Genomic DNA, 21,975 nt, shown 5'->3' on the forward strand with positions numbered 1-21,975 from the left:
GCCCCAGGAGTCTCAACACAAGCTGATTGTGTATCGTATTATTACTGTTAGTTTGACATTAATTGAATCTGTCCACAGTTTTTAAACAGAAATGATATGACTGTGCATGAGAGATGAAGTCAGGTCGTCACGATCGAGCTGCCCTCAATGCCTATGGATCATTGATCTGTGATTCATTGATTTATTGAAGGACACAGAAATAAACCAGCGCCCACGTGAAGCCGCTCAGTACAAAGTTTGTGGATTATCTTGAGTAACTGGGTCATTATTTCTGGAAATACACATTGCTGTTGAGTTTTTCAGACGTAGTTTTTATCTCTTTGAGCACCACGAGTGAAGTGTCATCTGGTTCCATTACATTCCAGAGATGGCAGATGTCTCTACATCCGACACCTCCATATCTGGGACAGCACTACAGGTAAGGGACAACACGTGTAGTTTTCATTTTGGAGTGAACTGTCCCTTTAAAGCTAGAACATGCGACGGTTTAAAATGTTAACATCTTGTGATTTTATTACACTTGATTCACGTTTGTCAAGTTGAAATTTTAATTTGCAAGAAAAATCAATATTTTAGTGTGCAATATAATATTACTAATATCCACCCACGTGTATGAAGACTTTGGGAGGTTAAGTGTCCCCACCTGTCGGGGGGGAGGGACTTCATCATTCACTGACGCTCCTGTCGAGTAAAAAACTGCTCGTGTGCAGAAGCCAGAACCGGAGCAGAGGTCAGCGCCTCTGCACAGGAAAATAAACCAACATGTGTGTCGTATTTTCTGCAAGGGGCAGGGACTCAGGCATGCTATCCCCAGAGTAAATATAGAGAGATGGGCTGAATGCGGTGGGGTGGAGGGGGTGGAGGGGGCGTAGGGGGTGGGACCGGGCAGGGGGCATGAAGGGGCAGGAGCAGCTGCTGCAGAGCAATCAGACATCTCCAAAGTGTAAAGAACGTCCATCACGATCCAACATTCATTCATTAATAGGTCACTGGTCCTGAAGAAGTTCCTGTTACAGAGAAGCTGTGTTTAGTTTTTGGTGCTGAACGCCGCTGAAGAAGGAGAGCGGAAGTAAACTAAACTGATAGTTAATACTATTTATGAATTATACATAAGTTGTCATCCCAGGTGAGCGAACACCAACAATGAAGCCTTCCTGCCAGAAAGCCTTTGTTTCTTCACCCCAGCCTCCACCCCTCTTCACACTTTGTCGTCCTCTGTTCTGTGTTGAGTGGAGCAGCTGCAGATTCATCATTTGAAATTGCAGTGACATCCCACTGAAAGATGCCTGATGTGTCTGCATGAGATGCAGAGGAGCATGACAAAATGATGACAAAATGATGACAAAATGTCGGTATTGGACAAGCTGGGATTAGATGGGCAGAAATCATGACCCAGTGTGACATGCAGGCAGGTGTGTGTGTGTGTGTGTGTGTGTGTGTGCGTGTGTGTGTCTCCTCCTGTTCCGTCTTGTGTTGCACAGGTGCAAGCTCTTAGAGTGGATCCACCTGTGTAGCCAGGCTGTGCTGCTGATTGGTCCGCTGAAGCTTCAAGCTGGCCAATCACCATTCAGGGGCCTCAGTAGATAAGAGTCAGCACACCTGCACGCTCTCTGTGGACCTTGAGTTTTGTTTCCCTTTGAGATTGAGGAAGTCATCCTTGTAGAATTTAGGCGGAAGGCCGTGTGTGCAGGTCTACTTTATTTTTAACACATTTGTGTCTACAAGATTTTTCAACACATTGTTATTAATGGTTGACAAATCAAGTTTATGACTTTGTCTAATTGCTGGCTAAAGACCAACAGTTAATCACGCCACTAAAGTCCCAACCGAGACATGTGGTCCACACTTGTGGTCCACACTTGACACATAAGAAAAGCTCAGAATGGTTCAGTGCAGAGGCTCATCAGAGGATTGATGTTAAAATACTGTCAGTCTGACTCTATGAAGAGCTTCAGATCTCAGTCCCTGTCACAGTCTGGACTCTGCTGCCCAGGAGGAGACTAAAAAGGGCAGCACCGCAATGTTTAATCCCCCACAAACATTCCTGCACTGTGTAATCAGAGCCGACAACTGTGGCTTCTTTGAATCTGTAAGTGCAGAGCTGCAGCTTGACTCCTAAGCTGCTGTTGATTTACATGTTTCACAGCTGCTAACATGAACATGCGTGCAAATAACAGAAAATTCTGAATCAGTCTGTTTGGCTCTAACACAGCAGAGCAGGACATGGACGGGGATTTCCATCATCATCTGCGTCTTCCCAAAATGTCAGAGTGTCGCCTTACAAAGGGTTTTTATTTTTAGACTGGGGGTTCGTGTGAGCGTTGCTGCTCCCCTCTGAGTTTATCGCCTGGCACACATCCCAGTGAGGGCTGAATTCAGGTTCCCTTTGGATCCTGAAGCCTTTTTTTAAAAGGGTAGGTGGAGTTTCCCCTCTCTCCTGTCCCCAGACCTGAGGCTGGGTGTTGCCACTCACTGGTCTCCCCGCTGGTAAGCCCCAGCAGTCCTGGTCCCTTTCCCCAAAGTAAACCCCATCTGCAAGTCTGAAGTAAATTTCAGCCAAATTTCATCGTCCCCAGTCATCAAAACCCTGCAATGGATCAGCACAAGTTTCATACGACAGGCGTCCAGGAGAAGCTTGAGATCATCGGGGTGGAGGACGAGGCTGGGAACCCCATCAGTGCCCTGACTATCCTGTCTCTGCTGGAGCGCGTGGCCGGCATCATCGATAATGTCCAGTCCTGTCAGCAGCGCATGGAGGAGCGTCAGCTGGAGCTGGAGAACAACATCAAGACCATCCAGGGTGACGTTCTAAAACTCGCCAAAGACCACACCGACACCAGCGGTACGGTGGAGAAGCTCCTGCAGAAGACCCGAAAGGTCAGCGCCAACGTCAAGGAGGTGAGGACACGCGTCGAGAAGCAGAACGTTCGCGTCAAGAAGGTCGAAACCACACAGGATGAGCTGCTCACCCGCAACAAGTTCCGCGTCGTGATCTATCAGGTACGCAAAGGTCTGGATGAAAGTGCTGTGTGTGAAAAGTGTGAAGATGGTTTGTTTTCAGGGTTTCACAGTGGCACAGATTGAACATCTTCTCAAGTCTTACGCACAGTACAAGTGAAAACTGTTGCTGAGGAAGTCATCTGGATGATTTCCTGCCACACAAAATACTTTTGCTTGTGAATCGTCCCGCTCTTAGAAGGTAACTCAAGTAAGTTGAATCTTTCACTGAACCTGCCACCAAGGGGTTGTAAGTGGGCAAATCTGTTTTAAGGCGGTCAAAAGTTTAAAAGGTCAGGAACACTAAATTAACTAATATTTCAAGTATAATTTTTAGTTGCAAGCCCAGTTAAGGAAGTTGTCTTAGCAGAAACCATCTCCAACAATTGGACGCTGACTAAGAAAATAATTTTTTAGGGCCTTTAGCAGCGAGGACCTTCAATACACTGCAGTCAACACTCCCAGGTCCCCTTTTAGGAGGAATTGGAACGTAATTAAGTTAAGTATGAAAAATAGATTCCTTCCCTGAGATGGTACGAACTCTGGGCGAAGCAGTGATATCTTAAATGGACTCATTTCAATAAGCGGTGGATGTGGTGAGAGGGCGAGCGGTTATGTGAGATAATGTAATGTTTAAAAGCCCTCGACTCGGTAACGCTGGTAATTTATTGAAAAGCTTCCATGTTTACGTTGAGAGGACACGTTTTCATCAGGGGGCCTTAATCAGGTCAGGTGAAACCAGAGAAAATGAGATGATTCACTTCAGAGTTTAATTGGTTTAATTGGAGTGAAACACTGCACTGAGCGCCTCTGAGCCCAAAATCAACATTTCCATCAACAAATGTTCCTGTTGAGTCGACTCCTAACATGAAGGGTTGGAAAATAGAGCGAACGAGGGGCCTTATCTCCAAACACACACACGATTTGTCCTTTTGAAAGTGCAAAGAGAGCGAGAACGCTTTGAGGGCTCGTGTTGACTGAGGAGGCTGTCGCTGTGACAGAGACAGACAGACTTTAGTGCCGAATTAAATTGGATCGCTGTGGTATTTTCTGTTGGAGCAGCTGGTCAGATGACAGACAGAATAAAAAGACCTCAGAGGATTTTTAACAGTGATCAAAAACTCTGTGAACATCACTGCAGGCTGTATGAGCGCAGATTTGGTCAGACAAAACGAGAAACGTTGTCCTAATCTGTGGTAGTTTGATTATACGCACCACAAGCTGGATCACTTTAGTCAGCTTGTGCATTTGCATTCAGTCTTGAGGCCTTGAGGTCCTTTGATGCTTCACATGGTTCATGTTCCCTGACAGATTCATTTTCAGTTTTATTATTCCAGCTATTAGCAATTTACTTACAGGTCCAGTGTGCAGGATTTATTATTTTCACCTGAAAATAAGAGTCCTTTTGTTTGCACACACTGCCTACAGAGCGGGCCTTCCTGCCCAGAATCTGCCATGTTGTGCGGCCATGTTTTTACCCAAAGCAGTATTTATTTTCACAGGATGGTGAAGAAAAGTGAAGAACATTTAATTACTGGAAATGCTGTTCATTCAAACCCTGTTTTTATCAACGTGCACCGTTCTCAGTCACTGATCATTGAGTCAAAAACATTGTTGGTTTTCACTCAGTTGTGCTTTTTGTTTGTTTGTTTGTTGTTTGTTTTGAGGATTTTATCAAAATGATATCAAAAAGGGGTACATCACATTCTGGTAGGAGCGGAGTCGGCACATCGGAGTAATTAGCCTTTTAAAAGCCACTAATCCACACTAATCCAAACCAAGACCTTGTTGTAAACCTAACCGAGTAGTTTGGGTGTGATGAAAGAATCTCATTAGTGGATCTGATTTAAAAAATGTACGATGAGGGTGATGATAACAGCCAGTCAGGGTGCTGCCTGTCCGCCTCTGCTCTCTGATTCGCTGCCTGCTTTGCTCAGGGGGCGGGGCTTAGCTCACACAGAGGGTGCTGTCTGCCCTCTGCTTAAAGCAGAGCGCAGGTGTTCACGTTTGCATTATGTTATGCTATTATTATTATTATATTCTAAAGTTTGACTTGTGACCCCTCTGGGTGCCTCAAGCTTCGGTCATCAGTCATATCAAGACACTCACAAAACTGACTGCAAATTAAATATTATAATAAATACTGATATTGTTCAATATGAAAAAGAATTATTGTAATCGTATTTGATGCCTTATGCAAAGAAAATCAAACTGTGACTGCAAACAGTTTTACACTGTCGTGTCCTCACACAACAGCATAAAGATACACATTCAGCACTCGGTATCAGATGGAGACGTCCTCGTTAGCGTTCGGACTTCAGAATAGTAACCGGGCCGCTATGTGCTGCTAACAGCTGCTGTGATCCGTGACAGGGAGACCTATTCTGAGACCAGGGTCAACCACAGCCAGGGTCTGACATGGCAGCTTATCACAGGGGCCAGTATGCACAGAGTAAATTTAGCTTTAGCTTTACTGAGGCTCAGGCTAGCTGCGGCTATCGCTCCAGCTAGTTTGAACGTGTTTCTGCTGACCGTCTCTCTGTGACGGAGTGCGGTGGTGCAGGTTAGATCGTTTTGTATTTTTGGCCTCTCGAGCTTTCTCTCCGTCCTGCCTGCAGAGAAGACAGTCGCAGTGTTGAGTTTCCTCGTGACTGATGTGCTGTCAGTTATTCTGAGGCCTCCGTTCATCTCCTAATATAGAGCTTCAGCTGCGGTCATTTAACCAGCCAGCAACAGGCGGTTTGTTGGAGGGCCGCGTCGCCAGCGGCTGAATAATGAAGGTCGGGACAGTAATAAGAAAAAGATATATTTCTGCGGGTTTACACCCAGGGCCTGTTGTTCAGAGCGCTGGACATTAGAGGACAGTGTGTAAGTTCAGAGGAGTTAATGGCTTTTAGTTTGTCGTTTGTCTGCCGTGTGGCAATGAGAGGAGCTGAGCAGTGACATGTTTGTGAGCGAATCTTCCCACTGGCATCAACACAATTAAAACAAGAGGTCACCCGGCCAAGAGAGGGTCGTTACAGGGACACTTCTGCCCAACGTGACAACAATGTGCACGTTTTCACTTACCCGGAGTCATCAGCTGCCTGTCTTCTTCAAAGTAATGGAACTAGAGGTTTTTAATTATTTTGCTGTTTATATTTTATTTACTTTATTAATTCCAAACTGGGAAATTCTTTCTCTGTATTGAACCCATCACTGACTGAAACACACACACGTGCAACATGCTGTGAATCACACAGGAGCAGTGGGCTGCCATGTCAGACACCCGGGGAGCAGGTTGGGGGTTGAGTGCCTTGTTCAAGGGCACATCAGCCAGCTAATGCAGGGGGGGGGCATTATTAATCACTCCACCACACTGAATTTTTCCTGCCAGTCCAGGGGGGAATCGAACAAGTGACCCTCTGGAGCCAGGAAATACATTTGAAAAAGTCTCTGCAGAAATCATGGCCTGGTTACTCAAGATAATCTGCAGACCTTGTTGTAAGCAGCTTCATGTAGGAACTAAACTGTATAGACAAAAGTATCCAGACACACCTCTTTATCAGGCTGGTTTTCATCCATCCATTTTCTATACTGCTTGTCCATCAGGGTCGCGGGTGTCATTAAGTTCAAATGCACTAAAAATAAACATACCATCATTGTAGGTGCTGTTGGATGCACGTGTACAAATTATACTAATTGCAAATACATGTCGTAGTAATTTAGTGTTGTTATGGAAAGTAAACTTATTTTCAATACACTATTAGTATAGTTTATGAAAGTGTATTTTAATTTCACTTCATTCTATGTGTATTTTACTGTACTGCTTTCAGGTTCATTCATTTTAAACTACGCTTCGCTTTAGCTGACTGGTTGGTGTAGATAATCTTGGGTGGAGGGAACCTGTGCAGTGCTAAGCTGCATGTTCTGGTCCTGTTGCAGTACTGGATGCACTCAGTTGAAACTGATATCCGTCTGCAGCAGCTGGGAGAAGGATAAAAAGAGGATTTTAAAAGTGTTAAAGTTGTGCTGGGATTTTTTTAATCTCAGCACAGTTTCCCCTGAATGCTGTTGCATATCAGCCATCTGGTTGGCTCTTTAAAGCACATTCACTTCCACAGAGATGAAACTGATATCCATCGTCTCATCTGTCTCTTCTAGCCAGTATGGATAAATGTCTATGTAGCTCATTAATGCAGCTCCACACAGAAAACATGATATTCCTTTGAGAGACGCTGTCAGGCCCGACCGGCAGCCTCGGCCTCGAACGCACCAGCATCTTCGCAAGATCAAGTATTTTTCTATTTTTACAGATGAGGAGTAACCGAGACTCATTCAGACAGGAAGCTACTGGCAGGAACAACATCTGTAACTCGAGAAGGCCACTAATAATAACAATGATGCCATCTGGTTTTAGCTGCAGGGCAGTGATGGCTGGTCCTGGTCCAGACTGAAATATCTGGTCTATGACAAGACTGGCTGTGATGAAATGTGGTTCATGTTCCCCTCAGGATGAATTCTGAGAAACTTTGGTGATCCTCCGATTACAATAAAAATTAAAACGAGGCAGGACTGTCATGTGTTTCTCAATGTGCCTTGATGGCCAACTCAAACACAAAGTGACTCCTGGAGGAACCTTCTCCACCTGCTGTGCCCTACAGGTGACTTTGGATGTGAAAGCTAATTAATCCTAATTAAACCGCGACCACCTGCAACGTTCACACTCATTAATCAGGGAGGACTCATCAGAGCGCGTCCAGACACTGAATGACACAATAATTACACCGGTAGGGAATGTGGGTCAAGGCATGTATAAATAATCTCGGGTGGCGGTGGAGGAGAGAGACACACAGACGAACCACATCACTCATTCATTTCACAGTGTGACGTGAGCAGTTCAACCAGGACATGATAACCTCTCTGTTCATAGCACCGAGGGCCGATAGAGAGCTTCATCACGTGGTGCAATGACAACCACCTCAGATTCCATATCAGCAAAACCAGTGAGCTTGTGGTGGACTACTGCTGTATGTTTTGGATATAAAATTTAATCCTATATGACATTTGTGTGAAATTCTATCATAATTACTGCATGGATTCTTGAGTGGTTCTTGAGCCAAAAAAAGTGTTTTGTGAGCTCACCTTTGGCTTTTCTTAACAGTTCATCCTGTAGTCCAAATTTGAAGACGTTACCTCAAGGTGTTCCTGAGATGTTCACAGGAATGGGACAGATAGACAGACAAGTTAAGATGAAAATGCCTTTGGCCACAGCTGTCGCTGGTTCAGGGGCATAAAAATCCAGCATCACCACATAGGAGCCCTGACCACCGGGGTTCACACTTTCAGGCAAAACATCTGATGCTTGATCTTACTGTCCTGATGGACGTATTTGGAAGCTCTGCTTTCCTGACTGTGTGTTTTCCACTCTGTAGGGCGAGACGGAGATCCCATCAGTGGCCGTCACGAAGTCTCCAAAAGGCCTTGGCCTGGACGGGTTGGAGATTGAACCTGACTCCTACGATGTCCCTGTGGACCTCTCGTCTGATGAGGAGTATCTAAGCGTGGAGGAGGCCGACCCCTCACGAGCAGCTCGCATCAAGAAGTCGGTTGTGAAGAGCACAGAGACCCTGAAGGCTGCCTTCTCCAAGGAGAACATGAGCAAAACCAAAGACAACCTGGGAACCAAGTTCCACAACCTGGGCGAGAAGGTGATGCCTCCCGAACGGAGGGACAAGATGCACCAGGCCGGCGAGCGGCTGAAGCAGTCCGGCGAGCGGCTGAAGGAGAACCTCGCCAAGAAGGCTCCGAACAAAGAGACCTTCCGCATCAAACTGAAGAAGGAGAGAGCTGTCGCTGAGGGACAGGAAGGCGCCGAGACTGCGGAGCCAGTAGCGCTCCCGGGGGTCACCTACACAGAGGTTGCCATGGAAACCAAGAGGGAGGGGCCTGTAGAGGAGGCCGGCGCCACCCGGGTAGGAGAAGAGGATTACAGGAAGTAATGTCAGATTGGATAGCACTCACATGATGAGGAGGCGGGACACCGGAGAAAGCTTGCAATACCCAGGATTTAGGAAGATCTGTGATTGGTCGACACTGATGATGGACAGAAGGTATTAAAACAGAAGAAGCTCTTCGTACCCAGCAGAATATTAACTGTTTAAATCTAATTAAATCTATTTCAGGGTGTTAAGTCAAGTTCCTCAAATGTTATTTTAACAGTATTATTTAAACAACTTGACATCCATGAGAGAAGCTCAAGAGGGTAAAGAAATTTTTTTTAGAAGATTTAGATTTTGTTGACTAATTTGTGAGTATAATTGAGGTTGTGGTTGCACAAGTTGGCTGGAAATATGGCAAATGGTTGATAAAACTCTGAAAAGGATGATGAATGTTGATCTGCACGTCATGTATTGATCTTTTGTCTGGATGTACATACCATGCTGGACATACTGCCAGCACTGGAAAGGTGGAGTCTGGTTGGTGCAGGCCTCAGCTGGTCCCTGAGGAGCCTGGTGATAACATAACAGCAAGTGGATTCAACGTCAGACTGATTTCTGTATGCAAAAGAGAAGGAGGGAGATGAAGTTTAAAGTGCTTAAAAGCAGCATCAGTGATCACTTAGATAGACATTAAAGTTAGATCAGGCAAACACCAGTAAGTGCTGGAACTTCAGAAATTCAACGAGGCAACATCAGCAAACTGAATGATTCATATTGCGTTCATTTCATGAGAAATTAACACTGGATGAGAAGTTACTCAGCAGCATGACGGGTAGAGATTTGGTCGTGGAGGGCTACAATAGGTTAGCAGCAACTAAAGTAGTGTTAAATTACAGTGTAGTTTCAAGGTTACATAAGATGTAAAGGCATTAAGTCATCAGACATAAGAGAAACCTAACCCACTATAAAAAAAAAAACACGAGATTATAAATGATTAAAATAAAAGATAGAAATGAACTAAAGTAGACTAACAGATTAAACAGGAGAGTTACGGCACCACAATATGCAACACAACACGTGCAGATGCAAACTGCACTGCAGCTAAGTCAAAGGGGAGTTACTCTGATCTGTAAGCTAGCTTAGCATGCAGGTCGAGGGGAGGGGAGGGGCTTCTTCTCTCTGCATGAAGCTCGCAAAGTTCTGATTGGTCACTGAACACCACATCAGAGCTGTTTGAATCTCTAAGTAAATTAGTAATATGGAGCGTCTTTAAATTTTAACAAACCACATATCACGTATCATCGTGTCCGGGCTTCAGCGGTCCCATCCTAGAGAAATATATGATCTAAGGTGCTTTTTCTTAAAATTCAGCTTGACAGATTTGGTATCTTCGAAATTTTCTCCACTAGAATGTAAATTAAGTTGTGCAAGTTTGACTGAAAAATAAATGATAAATTTGATGAAATATTTGTTCAGCGCAGCATTAGGCTTGATTTAGCAGCAGTAGAGTAGCTAGTGACAAAATGAAAGCAATGCATGAACTCGTATATCCAGTTGTGAATATTTAACACATTAGACTCGTCTGAAAGTAAGTGAATGTAGTGGATTTAAGGCCGTATGAGACGTGCTGGCTGCTTCAGAGCTTATTCAGCACTGCTGAATTTTGGCGTATGAATGTTTTGAATTTTTTTTCCAGTTTTGCTGCTTGATATTTATAGTTTCTTTTGAAGTTCAGTCGGCAGACTGACTTTATTCTCCTGGAGTGATTTGTGAGGTCACAACTCCCATCGGGATGATAGGATTTTCAGCCAACAGATACTCTTCATGGTTTCTGTGGAAGCTTAGCCTGCCGTCATTAGATATTAGCACAGCAGCTTATTCTGAAAATACATTTCGTGCATTAAACTTCTGCTTCATTTATAACTGACTGTATTTATGAGTTAAACTGCAGTAGACTGATAGTGTTCGAGTATGTGTTTTGAATATTTTTAACCAGGTTTCACATTGTCTTGTTTTTGTTCATTCTTGGTTACACCTCACATTGTGTTTTGTTTTGTTTCATTTTTACGATCATCTCAATCCAGTTTTAATGCCTTACGAAAACGAGGACCTGTTGCTGTTTTGGCCTGTACTGTACGAGCAGCACAAGACTTTAACCATTTTTGTTTTGTTTTTATATCATTAAAATTCTCATCAAACCTGTACGAACTGTTGCCGTTTCTTTTAAAAATTAGAACTGTCCTCATTAACTGAACGCCTGACAGTCCAGCAGGACTCACTGTGGACGTCGCAGGAATGTTTAACTGTTTGATTCTTACTCATCTTCACATCTCAAGCTCGTGTTTAGCAGCTGTCTTCCACTGAGCTCGTCTATGTCTTCAGATTAAATCATTAACTTGACTTGCGCTCAAGCAAAACATGATCAGAGTTCAGCAGATTCACTGCTCCGCCAAGTCAAGTCAAGTCAAGTCAACTTTATTTGTATAGCCCATTTTTACAAGCAGTTTGTCTCAAAGGGCTTAACATAACATCAGCAACATCCTCTGCCCTTCGACCCTCACATCGACTAAGGAAAAACTCCCAGAAAAACCTTTAACAGGAAAAAATGGAAGAAACCTCAGGGTGAGCAACAGAGGAGGGATCCCTCACCCAGGACGGGCAGACGTGCAATGGATGTTGTACAGGCAGGAAAGCAATTAACAACATGAGAAATGACATTACTAAAAAGATAAGCAAAACAAAATCTCAACTGTTTAGTTTCACTTTTGCTACCACCTCAATATGATTTTAACATTTCACAAGTTATAAGAAAATTATAGTAATGAAAATTATAATGAACTGCTGTAACATTCATGTATTCTTTTTTTATGTGATGTTGAGAATCACTATCATATCAGTTCGATTTCGGCCCGTAGGGAGAACCACCCCGCCCATAGTCGGTACATAGAGGAATGACAGGCAGATGTCAACAATACACATTGGGTTGGTCATAGAGCCGGCTACAGTTCAGCTTGAAGATCTGGATGGAGAGATACCTGCAGAAAGATACAGAGAGAGAGAGAGAGAAAGGGAGGGAGAGACACAAGACTACGAGGAGCACTGGACACACAGTTAGTGACATAAAATAATGAACTGCATGTTAATCTGACGAGGGGAGAGGATAGAAGAGGAGAAGGAGGAGGGGAAACTGCTTGGTGGATCATGTTTGTGTCCCCCGGCAGCATAGGCCTATAGCAGCTTAGCTATGATAGAGATTTAAAGATTAACAGTTAGTCAGACCTATTCTACCTGTGGCTATATATCATGAGGTGAGTGAAACTATGCCTACCAGCCCTACACACTTTATTTGGTGCTAACTATATGCTTTACTAAACAGAAAGGTTTTAAGTTTAGTCTTAAAAGTGGAGGTGGTGTCTGCCTGTCGAACCCAGATTGGCAACTGGTTCCACAGCAGGGGTGCCTGATAGCTAAAGGCTCGTCCTCCCGTTCTACTTTTATAAATTCTGGGAACTGTAAGTAAACCTGCACTCTGTGATCTGAGTGATCTATTGGGAGTATATGGGACTATTAGATCCTGCAGGTATGATGGGGCTAGTCCATTTAGGGCCTTATATGTAAGTAGGAGAATTTTAAAGTCTATTCTGAATTTTACCGGAAGCCAGTGAAGAGAAGCTAAGATGGGGGAGATATGATCCCTTTTACTGATTCCTGTTAAAACTCTGGCTGCTGCATTTTGGATCAGCTGCAGGTTATTAATAGAATAATTTGGACATCCTGACAATAGTGAGTTGCAGTAGTCCAGCCTAGAAGTAACAAAAGCATGAACAAGTTTTTCAGCATCACTCTGAGAGAGGACGCTCCTAATCTTAGCGATATTACGGAGGTGAAAGAAGGCGGTCTTAGAGGTCTGTTTAATGTGATGAATAAATGACACGTCTTGATCAAAGATAACGCCGAGGTTCCTTGCAGTCGTACTGGAGGCCAAAGTAATGCCGTCCAGAGAGAGTATATTATCAGCTATTCTATTTCTAAGGTGTTTGGGGCCTAGAATAATGATCTCAGTTTTGTCTGAGTTTAATAATAAAAAATTGGAGGTCATCCAGTCCTTTATGTCCTTAAGACATGCCTGGAGTCTGGCTAACGGCTCTGTTTCTTCAGGCTTTAAGGATAAGTACAGCTGAGTGTCATCAGCATAACAATGAAAGTTTATGTCATGTTTCTGAATAATATTTCCTAGAGGGAGCATGTATAAGGTGAACAGGATCGGCCCAAGCACTGAACCTTGTGGAACACCGAGGCTAACCCTTATATATGAAGAGGAAACATTATTAACTTGAGCAAAGTGAAATCTATCTGTTAAATATGATTTGAACCAGCATAGCGCAGTCCCTGTGATCCTAGTCTCATGTTCTAATCTGTGTAATAAAATGCTGTGATCTACAGTGTCGAAAGCAGCACTGAGATCTAGCAAAACAAGTATGGAGACAAGCCCCCGGTCTGATGCCATGAGGAGGTCATTTGTGACTTTAACCAGTGCTGTTTCTGTGCTGTGATGGGCTCTGAAACCGGACTGAAACATCTCGAAGAGACTGTACCTGTGTAGGTGATCAATCAACTGATTTGCAACCACTCTTTCGAGTATTTTAGATAAGAACGGGAGGTTGGATATCGGCCTATAGTTTGCTAAGATGTCTGGGTCAAGTGAAGGTTTTTTAAGTAAAGGTCTAATAACAGCGGTTTTAAACGCCTGTGGTACATAACCTGTTGTTAAGGATAAGTTTATCTGATCTAAGAGGGAAACGCTAATCAAGGGAAAGACGTCCTTGAGGAGCTTAGTTGGGATGGGGTCTAAGAGACATGTAGTTGGGTTAGATTTGTTAATGCTGGAGGTCAGCTCGGGGAGGTCTATGGGCAGGAACCTGTCCAGGGACCTGTCCAGGGATGGAGTAGGATTAAAAGAGATTACTGGAGATGGCACTATATTGGCTATTCTGGGAAGATCTTTATTGATTTTTTCTCTAATGTTATTGATTTTATTGGTGAAGAAACTCATGAAGTCTTCACTGCTAAGAGCTGCAGGAATACAAGGTTCAACAGAGCTGTGACTCTTGGTCAGCCTGGCTACAGTGTTAAAGAGAAAACGTGGGTTGTTCTTGTTTTTCTCTATTAATGTTGAATAATAGGCAGTTCTGGCTTCACGAAGGGCCTGTTTGTATGTCAATAGACTATCTTTCCAGGCTCTCTGGGATTCAGCTGATTTGGTGGAGTACCACTTCCTCTCCATCCGTCTTGATGTTTGTTTAAGTTTTCGTAAATTTGAATTATACCAAGGAGCTAGCCTCCTATGATTTCTAACCTTCTTTCTCAGTGGGGCAACCATATCTAAAACTGTGTGCAACGTGGCTGCAGTGTTGTTGACAAAGGAATCAATTACTGCAGGAGTAACGTTTAAATCAGTACGGTCTGTTGTACTGGTACATGGAGGTGAGGGGAGCTGTGATGGGATTGCATTCCTAAATCTGTCTACACTATCTTCAGAGAGGCATCTGGTGTAATAGACCTTTTTGTTGTGTGCTGTAAAGTCTTCTAGAGTTAGTTCAAAAACTACAAGTGAATGGTCTGAAAGGAGAGGGTTTTGAGGGGCAACTGACAGGTTCTTAGTTTCTAGGCCATAGGTGAGAACCAGATCGAGTGTGTGATTGTGGCAGTGTGTTGGTTCATTCACTGTCTGAAGGAAACCTATTGAATCTAAGAGTGAACTAAAGGCTGTCTTAAGACTGTCAGAGTCAACATCCATATGAATGTTGAAGTCACCTGCTATAATGACTTTATCTGTGCTGAGCACTAAACTAGATAAGAAGTCAGAAAACTCAGACAGGAACTCTGAGTAAGCAGCAGCAGGTGGGCGATACACAACAACTAATAAAACTGGCTTTTCTGACTTCCAGTTTTGGTGAGACAGGCTGAGAGTGAGACTCTCAAATGAGCTATAGATAGATTTTGGTTTGGGGTTAATCTGAAGGCTGGAGTGGTAGATTGCTGCCACTCCTCCTCCTCGGCCTGTGCCTCGAGGAACATGATAGTTAATATAACCAGATGGAGTTGATTCATTTAAACTAACATATTCTTCATCCCGTAACCAAGTCTCAGTGAGGCAGAATATATCAGACTGATGATCAATAATTAGATCACTGACTAGGAGGGATTTAGAGTGGAGGGATCGTATATTTAACAATCCACATCTGACTGTCCTATTTTTTGGCTCTAAATATTTGCTAGTTTGTATTTTTATGAGGTTATTATGATTAACACTTCTTAAATTTTGTGCTGGTTGGACTATGGGAGGACGAGGCACTGACACTATTTCTATGGGATTATTAATCTTAGTATTACTGTGTGCATTTATATTTTTATTTATTCTAATTTTAGCGGAGGGCGGCAGTCCTACAGAAGCAGCAGAGAAGTGTGTAAGACAGCGACTCTGCTTCCTGGCCTCGACCCTGGGTTGTCAGGGTGTTGGTTGTCTAATAAACTTGGCCATATTGGTAGAAATAAGAGCCGCACCACCCCAAGTGGGATGAACGCCGTCTCTGCTAATGAGGCCAGGTTTTCCCCAGAAAGTCTCCCAGTTATCTATAAAGGCCACGTTGTTTTCTGGACACCACCGTGACAGCCAGCGACGGAGCGATGACATGCGGCTAAACATATCATCACTGGTCAGATTCGGGAGGGGACCAGAGAACACTACGGAGTCCGACATGGTTTTTGCCAAATTACACACCGACTCAATATTGACTTTGGTGACCTCCGACTGGCGTAGTCGAGTGTCATTAGCGCCGACGTGAATTATAATCTTACCAAATTTACTCTTATCTCTCGCCAGCAGCTTTAAATTGCCCTCTATGTCGCCCGCTCTGGCCCCCGGGATGCATTTGACTATGGTCGCTGGTGTCGGCTTCACATATCGCAAAACAGAATCGCCAATAACCAGGGTCGGTTTCTCAGCGGGTGTGTCGCTGAGTGGGGAAAAGCGGTTAGACACATGAAGCGGTTGGTGGTGAACCACGGGCCTTTGTTTTGGACTACGCTTCTTTCGAACCGCCACCCAACCTCCCTGACTTCCCGGCTGCTCGGGGGCTGCCGGGGGGCGGCTGACATCGGCTAAAGTAGCTAAAATAGGCCGGTCCGCACAGGCTAACTGCTGCTGGCTAGCTGTCGGGACTAATGGACTGTGATCTACAGTACGAAGCCGGGCCTCTAACTCACTTAGCCTCGCCTCCAAGGCTATGAATAAGCTACACTTTCTACACATCTCACTCTCACTAAAGGAGGCAGAGGAATAGCTAAACATTTCACACACCTTACAGAAGACGGGAGAGGCAGAGGGAGAGTGAGTGGAAGAAGCCATGTTAGCACTAAGCTAAGCTTAACGACAAACAGCACGGGGATCGGAAAAGGAAAGAATCTAGATGATCGTGCGGTTAATAAACTTTTCCTAAAGTGCTTGTGTACTTATTTGTAAGAACCAACCACAGTAAAAGCTAACACAAAATATGTCGACTCAACTACACCAATACCACCGAACACCAAACGCTAGCAAGCCAGCATCTAGATGAAATGCCAATCATTCTGCTTTGCTCTGGAGGGAATTTGGAGCAGCAAATTCATTTCCTCAAAGGGTCCAATCAAATGGACCAGCTGCAACAAAACCCTGTCAAGATGATAGAGGACAATCTGAGGTCTGACTGGAGTATCATCATCTGCAATACAGACACATCTGCAATTCAGAGCTTTACTCTGAAAGGAGACCTGCATGATATGGATAAAAGTATTGGGACGCCTGCCCGTCACAGCAACAGGGACTTTAATGACGTCTCATTGTAAACACACAGACAGCTTTGCAGCTCTAACAGCTTCCACTCTTCTGTGAAGGCTTTCCACAACATGTTGGAGTGTTTCTGTGGGAATTTGTGCCCATTCATGCAGTAGAGCATTTGTGAGGTCACACACTGATGTTGGACCAAAAGGCCTGGCTCACAATCTCAAAGTTGGAAGCATAGCATTGTCCAAAATGTCTTGGTGTGCTGACGCATTAAGATTTCCCTTCACTGGAAGTCAGGGGCCGAGCCCAAACCCTGAGAAACAGCCTCATGAAGAGGGGTGTCTGGATACTTTTGTCTATATAGTGCATAATTTCATTAATCTTAAAGTGACTCATTTTAATTACTTCCTTACATGACCAAAAACGTTTTGTGCAATTACAACAGAAATCAGAAGAAAAAAGGGATGGCTGGAAGAATGCTGAGTTTAGCATATAAAATCCTTCTTAACATTAACACAAGCTCATTGCAGTTGAGAATAAGTCTTTGGACAGCAGCCATGTTGGAGATCTGCCAGAGAATCCATCCACTTCCATTTAGTTTATTTCAGCTCAGATTTCTGTTCTGAACATTCATTCATGTTTAATCAGATAGCCTCGTCTGCATATTTAAATGTTAAAGTTCATGGTGTTAACTTTTAGTTAAAATTTTTATCCTGTTCACCTTTTAGTCGTAGATGTTGCAGCTTGTTTTAAGTATATTGTACACTGCCGGTTAGTTTAATTTATAGCAATACATGGTGTTCTACATGTTTGTCCTGTGAGAATCTTGTACCTTAACGATAATGACGTTTTTGTCGTTAGCTAACGTGAGCTAGCTCGACGGCTGGCGGCTGTTTTCAGCTTTGTGATGACGCAGACAGAACTTTATTTGTCTTCAGATGGAGGAGAATTTTCTCAACACGTAAAGGAACATTTCATCCTTCGTGTGCACACAGACAGGAAGTGGATGGACAAATGGCAGTAGAGGTACAGTACAGTACTAAATGGGTTTGACTGCTGAAAGGAACCTGAGAACAAAAGATTTGTGAGGTAAATTCTGTGAGACACTTTAAACGAATCTGCTCTCTGCAGGTCGTCAGCCTGCTGCTTTTTATAACCTCGACCAAACTTAGAGAGATGACACCTCCGCCGCCATCTGCACCTCCTGCCACAGATATCAGCCGTCGCCCGCGGCCACCTGTGCTTCACCGTTACCCGGTTGTCACGGCAACCGTCTCTGCCAAAGCCGAGAGAAGTGGAGCAAAGTGACGTTAATTCGTTTTGCCTCGCTCAGACGGTTTGCCTGATTCTGAACCACATGATAACCATGTTGCTCTGCAGTGATTCTCCTCCTGCGTGGCAGCACGAACTGCAAAAACCATAATTTTGATTTATTTCAGCGCTTACGAGAGAGAGGGAGGCAGAGGGGAGGAGGTGGAGACGCCACTCTGGAGTGATTGCATTCAGCTCCATCTGTTTGTTATGCATTAGCTGAGCACAATTGAACTCTTCAAGCTATCTGTTGAAGAGAAATGGCCTCAGGTGATTCCAACATAGAGAAGGAAAAGAGGAGCACTGTCTGCTGATCCACGACTCCATTAATGCAGCCCTCTCCTTTGCAGCGTGAACACTTCTTCTTCTTCTTCTTCTTCTTCCCCTGTGCCACTTGAATAACCTGCAGATGTTTCCCGTGTTGCTCTGAGATTAGCTTGTCAAATCTTTTCAACATTGTGACACTTTCACAGGTAGGATTTACATTTACATTTTAGAGCAGGGGTGTATTTGAGGGCTGCACTCTGCTCTTTTGTATTTTACCCAATTCATGGCCTGAGAAGCCAACCTCCTCAGGTACAATCTGGTAAATGTCTTCTTTAAAATGATCTGTGCGAAGGCCAACACGGTGCAGGGGTCCAGCTCTGTTTGGTCTTTGTCCATGGTGACAGCTACAAGACCACAGAAGAAGAAGAGCTGTCGCCTGACAAAAGAAGAAGTGAAGGGAACAGACGGTGACGGAGCTGGAACAACATGCTGCATTTCTGCAGCGTCAACAAAAGGAAAGTTAGATGTCAGTTAGATGTCTGCTGTACAACAGCAGTGAGAAACATGATGTCACCTCACTTCCTTTCCCTCCACTGACGTCACGTCGCTGGGCTGAGCTCAACAAGAGGCATCACCTCTTTCACCGAAAACACCACATACGTCCACTGCCACAGTGTTGGCCAGCGGGAGCTCCACCGGCCCAGTCAGCCACAAGATGGTTGCTTTTTAATCTTAATTTATAATACTCTGTCATGATTTATCTGTTGATTGTATTGTGTAATATAAAACTAAATCTGCAGTGTAACTAAAGCTAAATGTAGTGAAGGGGAAATACTCAAGTAAAGTACTTCAGAACTGTGTTTACAGTAGTTGAGTACAAGTTACTTTCCACCACTGCTGCTTGGTGAGACAGTTTGAGCTGCTGGATGAAGTCTGGGCCCCAAATGAGAAAACAATGTTCTCTCACGCAGCTAAAAACATCACCAGCCAACAACCCGACCAGCGGAGGAAATGCTGGCTTCATACGCCCTGCAAACCAGGGATTATGTTGAAACTGAAAGCACTTGGTCAGAGTTAGGAGAGGATTGTGTTCTGCCTTTAAATAACTGCTTTTGTCACCACAAACACGGCTGGAAACTGTCCCGCTGCTGGGGCCACCAAGAAACGACCCAACAGTCACTAAAATGAGTTGGCTGGTTGAAGTGATCTCATGCCAAGGAGTCATGCACCCACAACCTCAGTGCTGATCAGGAATTCAGCTCATAAACAGGAAATCACATATGATACACAGACTTGCGTTGTGGAAATGTTGCTGTGACACGTATTAAATGTACAAAACATCCGCGGCTTGCAGAGAATTAAGGTTACTCTGTAGAGACTGGGCTGATTTTGAACTTCCTGTGAACTGACTGTGCTGAACTCCAGGTTTTCATTTCCAACACACCCACCTGTTCCTCCTCACCAGCTTTCTGTCCCACACTGATTGGAGGGTTTTAATGACTCTGTTTCAGCTTCAGCAACAGCTTTCCCAACAGGATGGAGAAATAAATGAACAGATGAACCATTTAAACCACAGAGTGGCGATAAACGCAGCATTTACCGCCCTGTTTGTTTACGCAGTTTGCTTTTTACGTCCATTTGGCCTCAGCGCAGCGGCAGCAGGTGGGCGTGTTTAATTCCTCTGTATTTGAGAAATTATGAAGAATTTCTCAAAGTTTAAGCATGTTTTTGTCTCTTCAGCATCATAAACACGATAATATTACTTTTACGATAGAAGTGATCAACAAAATATCATCTCTGTTACTGGAGTGTCTTCTTACAGGTGAAAAACTTGGTGGGACAAAATCTGCTGGAAGTTATTTTGTGCATCAGTGATGTCACAGCGAGTGTTTTCAACCTGCTGTGATGTCACTCTCTGGGGGCGTGGCCAGCAGAGCAGTATGTGGTGGTGACTTTGACTGCAGTTTAGCCTGAGTTATTCGCTGAGTTTATTCCTTAATCTTTGTTAATTAACAATGCATTGAATCAAATCTGATTGATTCGACTTCAGGTTTTACAGAACTGTGGTCGGGAGGAACAACTAGTACCATTAAATTTCTCATTTCAAGTTCAGAATATTGATTGAATATTGTAGTATAAGTGAGCTGCTTTGTTATACACAGATATAAAAGTCCCATAAAACCTCCCTGCACTTGTGTTCAGAGTTTAATTAATCTAACAAAGAAGAGATAAGACACCCAGTGAACAAAGTTAGAGATGAATTTCTCTGACAGCATCATTTCTTTTGATTATGTTTCAAATATCGTGATGATATCGTTGCTGTGAAACCTTTTCGTGTAGTGAAAATGACAGTTCGTGGCAGCTCTTGGCTTCCTGCTTTCCTGCTCCCAGACATCATCTCCAGACCCGTTCGCTGTGTGTGAATGGAGCTCTCAGTGTGTGGGATTTAATCACTTCGCCTGTCAGTCAGTTTTCGAGGAACATAATGACTCATCAAGCTGTGAAAAAGAGTGTTCTCTTTCCAAAATGACAAATCCTGCATATGAGAGAAGTGACACCTTCAGTCAGGGAAATGAGCGCTGAGGAAGTGAATGCTAATGAAGCTGTGAGCCGATCTCACATAAGCACTGAAGAATCAGTTAACGACATCAAATCCTGCTTCTGTAAAGGAGATCTCAGTGATCTTTGGCTTGACTGAGCTCAGATCAGCTCAGATCAGATGTGATCTGCAGTTTGGTTGTATGTCTTTGAAGCCTCTCATCCAGGACGCTTCATTAGTTCATGCTCATCAAGACTAGACCAGGCCAGTCTTCAGAGACATATAACCAAGGCCGGTTGCATTCGATTCGGTCTCTTTGAGATAGCTATGGCCTGGATAAATGAGAATATCCACAGACAACATGAATTTAAAGTCAGACATCATTTTGTGTACAAGTTCGAGAGGCTCCCACGTCTCAGATCAAACTGTAAGACGAGGCAGTGCTGATCAAATATGAATTGCTTATTTCTCGACTGATCCAAACCGAAAATGTACTACAAAAGCAAAACTAAGAGCTAAAAGAGACAAAAAACTTCCACTTAACACAGAGAGATTATAGTTCCATCACCTCATGTGCTGCACAAAGTAAACACAAAATACAGCTGACAGACCAGGACCTGTTTTGGTTATTTATTGTCAAATGTGTTTGATATGATAGGCAAGGTCAGATACAGTCTCCTCATTACCATGAGCGCCATATAAACCCCCACATGGTCAGACAGTGAAATGGTTCCTATCACACCTGACAGAAAATATTCAGTGAGGTAATGACTCTCAGATAGCAGTTATTTTGGTGCAAAAAGACATAAATAGTCCTACTGACTGATGCCCAGCGGGCTGATAAGCTTCCTGCTGGCCCTGAGCAAGGCCTCGCGGCAGCCGGCGCTCATTACGGCCTCGCTCAGGTTAAGCCGTGGGTCCACCTCTGCCTCCCCTCCAAATTACCTCTCCATCAAACACTGGCAAGCCAAGAAAAGGAGGCCACAGGCTGACATGCTGTGTGACTGCACCGAGCCTGTAATCACACCAGAGCTTCTCCTCAGGTCTGGGTTTGATCCGTGGGCGTCTGGAGGAGGTTCATTAACAGCTGCTGCAGCCTGTCTGTGTGGCAATCAGGT

General features: G+C 44.0%; 1 protein-coding gene across 1 annotated transcript; it reads left to right on the top strand.

Annotated features, from left to right (window-relative positions):
* The first annotated feature begins 398 nt into the window (after positions 1–398).
* Positions 399–11,122, top strand: cavin4a (caveolae associated protein 4a). Its single transcript, XM_046407810.1, has 3 exons — positions 399–418; positions 2,577–3,000; positions 8,412–11,122. The coding sequence occupies exons 2-3, from the start codon at positions 2,593–2,595 to the stop codon at positions 8,976–8,978; spliced, it is 975 nt and encodes a 324-aa protein (XP_046263766.1). The 5' UTR covers positions 399–418; positions 2,577–2,592; the 3' UTR covers positions 8,979–11,122.
* The last annotated feature ends 10,853 nt before the right edge of the window (positions 11,123–21,975 follow it).

The sequence above is a fragment of the Scatophagus argus genome, chromosome 13 (assembly GCF_020382885.2).
Source record: "Scatophagus argus isolate fScaArg1 chromosome 13, fScaArg1.pri, whole genome shotgun sequence".
NCBI classification, from domain to species: domain Eukaryota; kingdom Metazoa; phylum Chordata; class Actinopteri; family Scatophagidae; genus Scatophagus; species Scatophagus argus.

What these genes read in the sequence shown, in the direction of transcription:
- cavin4a (XM_046407810.1), top strand. Translation starts at nt 2,593, where the DNA reads ATGGATCAGCACAAGTTTCATACGACAGGCGTCCAGGAGAAGCTTGAG. An exon ending in TCCGCGTCGTGATCTATCAG is followed by an intron (nt 3,001 to 8,411) that starts GTACGCAAAGGT and finishes TCCACTCTGTAG; the next exon opens with GGCGAGACGGAGATCCCATC.